The following is a 13,294-nucleotide window of genomic DNA, read 5'->3' as shown; positions in this document are numbered from 1 at the left end:
TAAGTTGTGTGACGTCACACAGTGTGACTCTTTGATCTGAAGCCGATAGAATGTGTTTATTCAATTCATGTATAAAATGGTGTTTTAATTAACTTGATGAAGGATTTACACTTATAGGCGTAATAAATAAGTTTATGACCATTGATTACTACGGATAAATTAATAAGTGGTAAAATGCAAACATGAAGAAAAAAGGCAGGTTAAACAAACATGTGAATAAAATGTAAAAATGGTAATTTTCTATGTATTCGGACAGCGAAAACAATAATTAATTTAAGGTGTCCGAACTCTTAGGTGAATTACGGTAACACTGGTGATGTATGTAACAGAGCTACAGATAATGGGCGTAAATACACTTCAAATCAAACAGTTGTTCGTACCGTTACGATTAAAAATAATAAATAGGGCTTAACGTTCTTCTGAGTATTTTTACCGTTTTAGCTAACCGTTTTGACTAAATGTTAAACCGGTTTGTTCAAATCTATTCACTATCCTAAGAGACTTACAGAAGGCTATAAGCCAAGAAAGTAGTAAAGATGTTTAAATTAATCAGGACTTGTAATTTGCTGAGCAGTATGTGACGAATGCCCCCGAATGTGACATTGACCTATGAACAATCCGGCCCGGATACGACAACCTATACTCTAAGTCCTTATATGCAGCATTCCATTGTGAATAAACACTAAGTGTGACCTTGACCTTAGAGGTAGGGACACAGGTTTTGCACGCAACACGTCTTCTTGGTATGTCGAACACATGTGGTAAGTCATTTTAAAATCTGTCCATACAAGAGAAAGTTACAGCCCGGACACGACAACCTATACTCTGTGTTCTTATATGCAGCATTCCATTGTGAATAAACACTAAGTGTGACCTTGAACTTAGAGGTAGGGACACGGGTCTTGCACGCGACACATCGTCTTGGTATGTCTAACACATATGGCAAGTCATTTTAAAATCTGTCCATACAAGAGAAAGTTGCAGCCCGGACGCGACAACCCATACTCTGTGTCCTTATATGCAGCATTCCATTGTGAATAAACACTAAGTGTTACCTTGAACTTAGAGGTAGGGACATGGGTCTTGCACACGACACGTCGTCTTGGTATGTCTAACACATGTAACAAAGAAAATGGCGGTCAACTGTGAGCTCTCTATTTGGAGGTAGGTTAAAATGAGTACATGGTTACGCGTTTAAGTTTGCAGGACGGGTCGTTACTTATCGGAATTGTAATAATTAATCAATAACAACGTATGTTTGTTTTAGTTGATTTTTTTATTGAAGACACCAATGAAGTTCTTCGGCAAAATAAATGGCTTCAATAACATAACTGCGAAAAGCCGAGGCATGAATAGGTGTTTGTTTAGCAATAATGCTTTAGGCAATATTGTCCTTGATTGGCGACGAATATAAAGGATTCATATTCGCATTGTCATTTGTTGCTTAATCAAATTGACAGTTAGGTACCTACATCATATTAAGATTCCAATTTATTAATTTGATATATCTGTCAAACTAATTATACTGACACGCGCCATGAGAAAAAATGATATAACGGTACACTGTGTGACGTCAGAGCACGCGCGGTGAAGAGATTTCCTGTTGTTGTTTACTTAATTGCCCCATACTTGTATCAGCAGACGATATACTGGATAGACGAATACCCTATGAAAAATTTTACTGATTTTGACTTGAATCTTTTTTCAATATTTTATCGACTCGCTTATAAGACGGGACCCCTACTTTGGGGGTAAAAATCGGGACCCAATTTGCCCGTCTTATAGTCGAGAAAATACGGTATATGTTGAAAATCATTCATTTTATTGACAGTCAGTCACCCTTCAATTATGCTATGGAGTACCCAAATCACAAACACTTCAAAAAAATGTCTTGCTAAATTTTGACCCACAGATATAGAAACAGATGAATGTTTTTAATTAGACAAAAATGAAACAAGTCAACACTAAAAAATTGCTCAGTAATAACCAAATGTCAATCATGCAAAAATGTATTTATATGAAATTGTACAACAATAATAATATGAAAATAACTGAGAGGCTTCCAAGATGCACATGCAACCAGTGAAATTATAACCCACATGCTATTTTTTTACCTTTTAAATATTAGAATAATGAATCAGATTTGTAACTAAAGTTAACTCACCAAAACAAGACCAAACTTCACAAGAATTACTTAAACAAGCATCTACATTGATTGAGATCTTCCAATTATAGAACACATTAAACAAACATGTTAAACAGGTGTTCAGGACAAGTGTATTGTTTGGATTTTGGGAACTCACCCAGTACATTTCTAAACAGATCGAATGATGTATCTAATCAATTTAATTAATTCAGTATTGAAGAATAAACTTATGGCACAACTAGAACATTGAACTCTACAGTTACACATGCAATACACATAAATGTTGTATGATACAAATAATATATAAATTAGCAATCCGATCACAAATGACATTACCCATTGCTACATCTCAAAATTGCCGAACCCTACTCTAACCAGTATGATGTATCTGCTTATATCTTAAAATTAATAGCTTAATTCCAAACATTTCCACAAGCAAACAACTAACAGAAGCAAATGAGAATATATGTAGCTGCGATACTTGCATTCAATATTTATACCATTTCCTGCCTGTTCGCTGTCGAAGTTTCCACCCCCTATGCCGATGGAATTGGAATCATTTTCTTGATGGGATACGTCATAAATCGAGGCTGCAAAAGGCTGCACCTGCCGCTCATCAATATCTTCATCTAAACTCAAAATCTGTTCATCATCACGGTCCATGATAAATGATCTGTTTAAATATATTCTTGGTCAATGTTCAATTATAATTGTTGTTTACAAATTTTGACAGATCTCAATCTCACTTCCGGTATTTGTAACCGGTTCAAATTAGTACAACGGGATATGACAACAGGGTCAACTTCTGAAATTATTGCCCATGTATTGTTTTAAATCCAAACATACTATCCTGTAATATTTTCGTGAGGATGTGAAACAGAAACAAAATGTCATTATCACTTCACCTATCACTTCGTACATTGCCTTTTAAAAGAAGAGTATTTGTATTACCTCCCCTAATTAGCTCGCTTGAATCATCACTACTATATTGTTAAACCGGTTGAACATTGACATCGCAACTTATGCACCAGTCAATTGTAACCACGCCCCCCAGGTCCGAAGGTATACCGGTGATAGCCGGGGAAAAGGGCCGTGTTTTTACTTTCCAGGTGGCCCCGCAGGGCCGGGTGACCGCGGTGGTTTTGACATAGCGTCAAATTTAGCGATGGTTGGGCCTTATATAGAGTCTCTGGGGTGCGGTGACATTTGGCCGGGGTTTCACCATCAGTTCGTCTCCGTTGGACGGGGATTTTACCCGGGGTTGGCTGGACCGAAAGTCAAAGTCCAGGCTATTCTCCGGACCGGGGGGGGGGGGGGGGGGTCACAATTGACTGGTGCATGATGCAGGTGTAAATTTTCTTTCTTGTAATTTGTTTTTTTGTATGTAGTAAACAGGTTGTCGGGTCAACTCGGCTCAATTACCTAACCGTCCTTGTTTAGACTGGTACCCTCATTCTCTTTTCTACTAAAAGAGACGTTGGATTTTTATCAAAAAGTAACGTATGGTACCACTCTAGCAAAACGTCCCCATTTTGGTCAAAATGTCCCCACCAAAAGTCAAAACGTCCCCAGTAGCTAGTCAAAACGCCCCACTAATATTTTAAAATATATTGTAAATCTTTTTTGGCCTACTTTTGAAAGGAGGCGTGCCTATAAAGTGCCAATTGGAATAATGTTGTTCACATCTAATTTACGGATTGTTTGGAGGCATTAATGTGTTAAAGTGTTGGAGTAAACGCTGAAAACAATTGATAATTGAAAAATTCAAAGGATATGTTAATGATGTTTATAAATTTGTTAAAACTAATATTTTTTTGCCTAATAACTTATTACAGAAGTTTGAAACACGCTTTATTATATTGAAAAAATGTAGAATCACATAGGGAAATGACTAAACATTGAGAGCAAAATAAAATTGTGGAAAAAAAAACATTAATTTTCATCGAAAACTCATTTACATGCGAGTATTCCGTAATGTTATTTCCCGATGTCCTATATAAATGTAATTCACTATTTTTAGACTGTTTTACAAATAGTTATAAACAATACAATGTTTAAACCAGTTGTGAAAATATAATTTTACAATAAAACTAGACGCCAAATGACAACACTATGTCATATCAAGTCCGTTGAAAAGGCCTTTTACACAGACTTAAAGCTCTTCCATGCAATTGCAACACAGAATAACATGGAGCTGAACAATAAGCAGTTAATTATTATTGCATTGTACAGATACGGCCCCGACAAGGTTCAGTCCAGTCGGACGGACAGACAAATGACGCATATGCGTGTAACTCATCATGGTGAACCTACAAGTCAAGTTTTTGCACGGTAAAGATACAGCCCAATATATGACCGATTTAACATTTGACCTCAAGTCAACACATTTATTCACTCAAATTCATGCACAACATGAAAAATTGAGGTAATTGATAAAGACAATATATTTCAGAGGCTCAAATTGAGGATTCAAAGCCATAACATACATTGAAGTGTATCAAATATTTTAAGACTAGATAGTCCCGTTTAACAGGATAAATATTGTACATGGATCATTGGATTCAAGCAGTGTTATAGTTTACGAGTTATAAATGGGTTAAGTACAATGGGAGAGTCAACTAATATATGTAGAAAAGATAAATAAGAACAGTAATGTTTAACGAAATTGTTTAAGAATAACAGATACCATTTTACACATATTCAAAAATTCCTTTTTATTAGTTGTTTTTACCAACTGTTCAAGCTTATATATGATGTTTGGATGTCTGTTAAAATATGGTTTTATATACTGCTTACGCTCGTTATCAAAAATGTTACACTCGAATAAAAAATGGAATTCATCCCCTAGTTTGTAACATGTTTGGCATTTCCTTTCATTGACTGGTATTCTATTTCAATTGCCCGTTTCTATTGTTATGTTGTGGTTTCTTGTTCTAAACTTGATAAGTGGATATAATAATGATTTTGGTGTAAAATGAAGATACTTTTCATAGCCAAATGACGTTCTGAAGATTTTATAAAATTGACTGTTGCTAGCATTTTCAATAAGGCAGTACCACGATGTAAAGAATAGATCTTTCAGCTTGCGCTTAACCGCAAGTTTAAGCCATTTAGGATTTACATCTTGTTGATATTCCCAAGTTCCTATAAATCCACACTTTGTTAGTATTGGAGAATACTGAAGAACCATTGATATCGTGTTCTTATTATGTCTGAAGGTAAAGTCTGCTTTTGTATATATATGCATTTATATATAATCGAAGATTCCCGTAACCCCAGATTTATGCACCGTAAAGTAAAATTGGTTTAACTGTTTTATTTAATAAGTCTATTTGAAGATCGATCGGTAGATTGAGTCTATTAGAGATTCTGAGGAGACTATAAGTTGCTCTAGTTGCCTGCGATGCAACATGTATTTCATTTTTATAGAAAGTACCTGTTCTACTAAACAGCACACCTAGGTATTTATATTCCTTCACTATATCAAGCGGTTGATTGTTGAGTGAAAAAAATAAATTTGGTTGTCGGCCTTCTGAAAAAAAAAATATTTTTTATTTTGTTGTATTGATCGTAAGTTTCCAGTCAGTGCAATAATTAGAATAGGCATCGAGAGCATTTTGCAGGTCATGTGCCGTTTCTGCCATTATTACTGTGTCATCTGCATATAACAGAATAAAAAGCTTCAGGAACTGGGGAAGTTCATTGTCTTCATTGAGTCGGATTGAAATTCCGTTTACGGTTGGCTTTGACTGCAAGTATTCATGTAGATTAAACAATAATGAAAATAACAGAGGCGAAAGATTTTCTCCTTGCCTGACTCCTATATTGGAAGGAAAATAATTTGAGTATTTTGCAGTAGATGAAGAGAACACACACAATTTGATATTATTGTACATAGTAGTTATAACCCTTAAACATTTTCCTGAAATACTGAAATTTTGTATTTTTTCCCACAATCCAGATCTCCATACTTTGTCAAAGGCTTGTTTAAAGTCAATAAATGCACAAAATAACTTCTTTTTGTGGTGATTCAAATTAGCTATAAGATGCTGTAGAACAAACATATGATCTGATGTCGAGTATCCTTTTCGAAACCAGCTTGACAGTTATTAATGACATCATTATCTTCAACATAATTCGTTATCCTATTATTTAAAACACTATAGTAAATAATTTGCCGAGACAGCTTAGAAATGTTATTGGACGATAGTTCTCAGGTTTTGTTTTATCGCCTTTATTTTTGTTAATTGGATTTATAATTTCAGTTGTCCAAACTTCTGGTACTAAGCCGCTTTCAAATATAATGTTAAACAATTTCACATATAATTATGTGTTTAACATTATATGTGGTAGGTATTTTTATATGTCCATTTACAACCTTCAAGCATGGCCTTGACCTTTGAAGTACAGACCTTGGTCTTGTTCGCGACACGCAATCTCATCATGGTGAACCTTCATGGAAAGTGTTTTTTTTTTGAAAATCCTAAAATGCATGGTCAAGATATAGCCCGTACAGAGAATAATTCCAATCTTTGACCTCTAAGCATGACACTGACCTTTGAGGTTTAGACCCGGATCTTGTTCGCGACATGCAACTTCATCATGGTGAAACTTCGTGGCAAGTTTCTTAAAAAAACGCTTGAATGCATGGTCAAGATACAGCCCTGACAAGGATCATTTCAAGGGTACAGGGTGATACAGGAACCAGTGGATTTCACTTGAAATTATTTTTGTATACATATTGGAAAGTGCCTCATGAAGGGTTTATATTTCAAATTTTATTGAAATTTGTCAAAAAATGAAGAAGTTAGAGCATTTTTTCGAAAATTGATCCGAAATCGAAGTGAAATCCAGTCTCCGAGAAGTGAAATCCACTCATAAATCATTCATTTTGATTAAAAGATAAAATTTATTGTTTGCATATTGGAAAGTGCAATTTTTCGAAAACTGAACGGAAATCCAAGTGAAATCCGGGTTGAAATCCACTTTTTGAGAAATGTAATCCACTCATAACTCATTTATTTGGGACCAATCTACTCCCAGTGAAAATAAAATTAAAATGGATTTGTTTGTAATAATTTCATCGATTAAAATGTGTGATGAATGGTGAATGAAGCACATTTTTCAAAAATGGCGGCGTCCGGAGTCGCTGTGAATGCCGGTAAGTATTTCTGTTTTAGTAGTTTATTATAAAACCGCATGGAACATTAATTACGGAGTTTATTAATAGTTATTGTTTCGATGCCACCAGCTATCTTATACCAGGACGTCGTAAGCAAATTGTTTATTTTTTTTTCGTTTTCTATTCCTATTTGGTTTTAGTTTATTTTGTTCACAGGAATTTGACTCAGTGTTTGGTCAAAAATTATATACTAATTCATTACATGACCAAAAACTGACAAAAGACAACAATTTGGGACAAAAACCTGGTCACTTATACTATCAATAGAGAAAGGACCGGCACTTCAGACGTGCCCAAAATCGGGTAAGTCACTTTTGATCTCAGTTTTCTTTTTCACCACCGTCGGAATCCAAACTTTGTTTGTATATGTTAGGAACAGTAGATGAATAGTCACTACATGACACCGTTACATGATCTTGACTCTGATCACACTGTTTAACATTGGGTTCTATAAACTTTTCCGACCTGGGAAAATGGCACGAATTACGGACACTACGGACTATGGACATTACGGACCAGACATTACGGACCAGATTTAGGGACACTACGGACCAGATTTAGGGACATTACGGACCATCTTCGGAATCTTAAGGACCATGATTTAAACATTTTTTTTTTTTAAATTAATCACTCATTAGTTTTTAATTTGTTAATAATTACTTGAATATGAGTGCTCAGTTTGACGTTATATTTTCCATAAAACTGTGAAAAATCCTGTGAAGTTCGAATAGATCAATGGTTCAATATAAAATCTTGTGAAATTCCTAAAGGTGTTAAAGACCTATGCATTTATAACAATTATGTGAATAATAATGAACGAAATTCGAAAGATCGGCAGTTAAATCAGTTAAAAGCAACAGAAGAAATATTTTCCAAAACAGTTTATTTCCCAAAATAAATCGAGCAGAAATATTTTCCAAAACAGTTTATTTACCAAAATAAATCGAGCATATATTAAATAAACGATGTGTGTTTGTTGCAATTCTTGCAACCTGATGTTTAAAACTGGCAATTTCTGTTGCCTTAATTAGTGTTTATTAGTTATAATTGTACCCTTAATTATCGGCGGTATATTACAAAAGAAACAAACATTATACTGACAACCTTTAATTGGCAGTCATGAAAGTGTGAAAACCCATTGTAACGGCGCATGAACCCACGGCTCAATACACTGAACCCACGGCTCAATACACAATCCGACTGGTAGGTTACAGTGCCATTTATCATTTTGGCTCAGATTTAGCGGAAAATGAGGTTATGGCATGTTGACATTAAAAACCAGTCGAGTGTAATTTGTTGATCTTGTTCAAACGTAAGTAAAAAAGTTAAAGGATATACTTTTGGTTTGGACACTAAAAAAAGTCAAAGAATTCGCAGTCAAGACGGAAACCTATACTTCAGTAATTCCGACAGTATTTTAAGAAAACTTCAAAATTGATCCGGAATTAGGCAACTGCCCAGTATATGCAACTGCAACCTATCTTTGTAAAAATCGGAGCTGCAACCTATCATTTTCTTTTCGTTCTCATATCTTTTAAAATCATTAATATATTTGTTCACAAATACCCGTACCTGTTATATTTAAACAAAACTTAAGTGTTTTATGCGGTTTTCCCGAACTTTTATCTCATTTTCTACTAAATCTGAGCCAAAATGATAAATGGAAGTGTAACCTACCAGTCGGATTGTGTACATGTTGGAAACATTGCAGAAGTGTTCTCGAAAGCGGTATCAGTTTCAAGGAAAATATGGATATGTAAATACACACTAGGTAGGTAGGCATATGATAGGCTATGTTTAAATTCCAAGAAACTATCATAATTATAGGTATTACGTTGATTTTCGGCTCGAGTCGAGCGTTTTGGTGACGCCATCTTGCACTGAAACCAACCATTTGGTCACTGACTGAACCTTTCAATTAAAACAGATGAAACGGAAAACAAACAAATATGACGATTTAAAGTTTATTTCAGAAAGCAATCGATCACATATGAAAACATTAATATTCACATTTACAATTATAGGATAAACACATATTTCGTTCATTATTATTCAAATTATTATAATATTTTATTAAAAATACATTGATGTTTAACATTGGATTTCCTGGGATTTTTCAGTTAAATTAAAGATAATTTTCATACTGAGCACTAATATTCAAGTATTTATTAACAAATTTAAGACCAATGAGTGAATAAATTAAAAAAAATGTTTAAAAACATTATAAATGATGGTCCGTAAGTTTCTGAAGATGGTCCGTATTGTCCATAAATCTGGTCCGTAGTGTCCCTAAATCTGGTCCGTAATGTCTGGTCCGTAATGTCCATGGTCCGTAGTGTCCGTGACCCAATCGCACTGACCACAGATGCTCGTCACATTGCCTGGATACAGTAATACATACTTATTTAATATTTTCTTATTTTTTTATTATTTTTATTATTATTATTTATTTATTTCGGTCAAGATAGTGAATACATGTCATTTAAAAAATTATTCCACAATTTGTCATGAAAGAAAATTAGTATAATATATAAATAAATATAAGGTAAACATGTGCAAAAATCATCAATTCCAAACGGACATAATCAATAGAACATAGTTCCTAAAATAATTGAGATAATCTTATAATTTTTACTGTTCTGATAAGATAAGATTGCCATCTACAAGAAAAATATAACTTTTCTGCTAGTTAGTTTGACCTTTACGGCATATTCAAACAAAATGCACCGGCCAGAAACTGAAATTCGCCATTACGAAAGAACTGGGAGGTTAAAAACAACGGATTTTTTCCCCCCTAAAACACGTTAAAAACAGACTGACATGCAACATTTCCGTATGCATTACAAAAAGAAGCTTAAAATATCATTCCTACCATTAAAAACTTGTTGAGTAAGACGCGTATTTATCCAAATCGAACGTTTTTTGTTGCAGTATTTCTACTTTCACTTCGAATCACCTTTTTGCAATTTTGACCTTGACCGCGCACTCTGCTATGACTTAAATACAAGAAGCGTTTTCATTGGACGGCTACCATCAACTTTCCTTGTTTTAATGATGTTACTGGAAAATATTCTAATGTTATCCAAAGTGAAAGTAGAAATATTGCAACAAAAAACGTTCTATTTGGATAAATTGCGTCTTACTCAACGAGTTTTTATCGGTAGGAATGATATTTTAATCTTCTCTTTGTAATGCATGCGCAAAGTTTGCATGTCAGTCTGTTCTTAACGTGTTTTAGGGGGGAAAAAATCTGTTGTTTTTCAACCTCCTGGTTCTTTCGTAATGGCGAATTTCAGTTTCTGGTCGGTGCATTTTGTTTGAATATGCCGTAAAGGTCAATCTTACTAGCATAAAAGTTACATTTTTCTTGTAGATGGGAATCTTACCTTATCAGAACAGTAAAGATTATTAGATTATCTTAATTATTTTAGGAACTATGCTCTATTGATTAGGTCCATTTGGAATTGATGATTTTTTGCACATGTTTACCTTATATTTATTTATATATTATACTAATTTTCTTTCATGAAAAATTGTGGAATATTTTTTTTAAAATGACATATAATCACTATTTTGACCAAAATAAATAATAAAAAAAAAAATATTAAAAAAAATAAAAAAGTAAAAATGTATTACTGTATCCAGGCGATGTGACGAGCACCTTTGGCACTGACAGGAATGATTGTTTGCCCGATTTCTTTTTTATTTCAGAAAGAAGTGTCAAGTATTGTATATCATTACAAAGGTTATGGACAGGCTTTTCAAAAATGTACAGAATGTTTAGATTCCAACGGTAGTGAAAAAGAAAAATTGACTTACCTGATTTTGGGCACGTCTGGAGTGCCGGTCCTTTCTCTATTGATAGTATAAGTGACCAGGTTTTTGTCCGAAATTGTTGTCTTTTGTCAGTTTTTGGTCATATAATGACTTAATATATAATTTTTGACCAAACACTGAGTCAAATTCCTGTGATTTTGTTAAGTCCTGAGTTATATTGAATTACAAGGGTTCGAATTTGGTCTCGTCTACTTGAAGTGTGAGCGAAATTTAAATATTGCTAGTGATATTTGCCTAGGCTGTCAAAATTGTGCGATTTGATACATATTGAAAGAAGAGCACTTAATTATTCGAACTTGTTTGAGATGATCATGGTAAAACACTTTGTGTAGGTTTGTTTCCTTTATTGAAGTGATACATACAATAACAACACACAGGATGTTACGTTATGTTAGTTTATTTGCATACATTTCTTACGATACATTATGTTGCACCAAAATCCCAACAAAACAAGGCTATTTGAATACTGTACTGTAAACTGCATTAGTGCATGTGCAGGAACCTGGTCAAATAGCCCCCAAGTTAAATAGCTGCCATGTCAAAACGCCCCCATTTTGGTCAAATAGCCCCCACACTCTTGGTCAATTGGCCACTACTTGGAAAAAAATGGTCAAAATGCCCCCAATTTGGTCAAAACACCCTCATTTTTTTCAAATAGCCCCCACACTCTTGGTCAAATAGCCCTTGGAAACAAATGGTCATAAAGCCCCCAATTTTGACAAAACGCCCCCATTTTGGTCAAATAGTCCACAGTCCTTTTTTTATTAAAAATCATATTTAAAGGTAAGTTGTAATATTTTTAACATATATTACATTTACATGATTGCTAATCCATACATGTGAGCTCTACCGGCGGTAGGTAAAATATACTGCTTTTCAGACCCTTCTAACGCCATACTGCCTTCCCATTGAAATCTACTGTTATTGAAATCTCTTTTAAAAAAACTCAAAATAATAACAATTGGCCTTAAATTTTCCTTTAAAAACCTCAAAATTCTATCAACCATGCTAAAGTACCATATTAATCTGTCACTTTGAGAAACATGGTGCAATAAACAACTTGTCAAATCACTTCACACTTCAGCCAAGATCGTTGCTAAGTTACCAGTACGGAACAAAAGACCACAAATCAGCATTCTTTGTTAATTGGCATCCTACTAATCAGCATTTTTGTAAATATCAAAGACATTATAAAACTGTCAAAGCATTAAAGAAATCAACATTTCCAAGGTGTTATTAATTATCTACAGTGTATAAAATTTTACCACATTTTGGCAGGAAAATTGACATATACACAGGGTTCGAATTTAGACTCGCATACTCGCAAAATGCGAGCGACATTTACAAATTGCGAGTGACTTTTATTCAAGCTCGCAAAATTCTGCGAGTGGCTTTTTCTAGACCACAAAATGTTAAAAGGAAAGTAGAATAAACATGAACTTAACTCCGCTACGTTGTCGAGTGTAAACCGCCTAAAAGTGGCATGTTTACACTACCAGTATACAGTAAAGAAGACAGTACGGAGTCACGCTCTAGTAAGTTTTGAAAAATAGAACAAATACGGAAAAGGCCGAGTTTTATCTCAAATCTTTCCAGGAGGCTCCGATGCGTGCATTATACATTTACAATCGGAACTCCTCGGCTAGTATCAAGATATCTCGAAGCTTGCTGGAGATGGGCGAGTTGTTACGATTGTATACATTTAGTGAATACGAATGACGTTATCACCTTGTTCAATCATTGGCTAAATTTAGCGCTTTCGCGCACTATATGTAAACCCCATCATCCTTTGAATATATTTTCGCCCAACTGTCAAAATGAATAGACTTCGTCGATCGATATATTTCATGGTCCAAAGTATCCACGCTACATTTACTGTTGCTTTTTTTATTTCAAATTTATAATGTTATTGATTTTAATACTTACAGACTTAATGATATCTGTAGGGTGCTTGTCGAATGGGTATTAAATTACCCGATGGCGAGGGTAAATATACAAAGTGAACAATGTCAAATTATTGGACAGCTTTGTTATCAAAAAGCTGCCAGCATTAGATGAGTTTTTCCGTACCCCACAAATGGAATAAGCCATCAACATGTTTTAGTAGTCGAATCAGTCAAGATTGATAC

At 34.3% G+C, this 13,294-nt stretch overlaps 2 protein-coding genes across 3 annotated transcripts in view; one reads left to right on the top strand and one right to left on the bottom strand.

Moving 5' to 3' along the window:
* Positions 1-3,082, bottom strand: part of LOC128237345 (two pore channel protein 2-like) — a 47,189-nt gene extending 44,107 nt beyond the window's left edge. Inside the window, exon 1 of one of the 2 annotated variants that reach the window (XM_052952772.1) lies at positions 2,632-3,082. In XM_052952772.1, coding sequence (XP_052808732.1) covers positions 2,632-2,809 — 178 coding nt within the window. In that variant the 5' untranslated portion in view covers positions 2,810-3,082. The remainder of the gene's footprint in view (positions 1-2,631) is intronic. The other variant, XM_052952773.1, reaches the window with a different exon arrangement.
* A 4,180-nt stretch (positions 3,083-7,262) lies between these two features.
* LOC128238210 (nuclear pore complex protein Nup205-like) overlaps positions 7,263-13,294 on the top strand; it is a 79,693-nt gene continuing 73,661 nt past the window's right edge. The window contains exon 1 of the mRNA XM_052953868.1: positions 7,263-7,307. Within this exon, the coding sequence (XP_052809828.1) occupies positions 7,277-7,307 (31 nt within the window). The 5' untranslated portion in view covers positions 7,263-7,276. The remainder of the gene's footprint in view (positions 7,308-13,294) is intronic.

This window comes from Mya arenaria, chromosome 6 (assembly GCF_026914265.1).
Source record: "Mya arenaria isolate MELC-2E11 chromosome 6, ASM2691426v1".
NCBI lineage: Eukaryota > Metazoa > Mollusca > Bivalvia > Myida > Myidae > Mya > Mya arenaria.
This window is presented reverse-complemented; position numbering and strand designations above follow the sequence as displayed.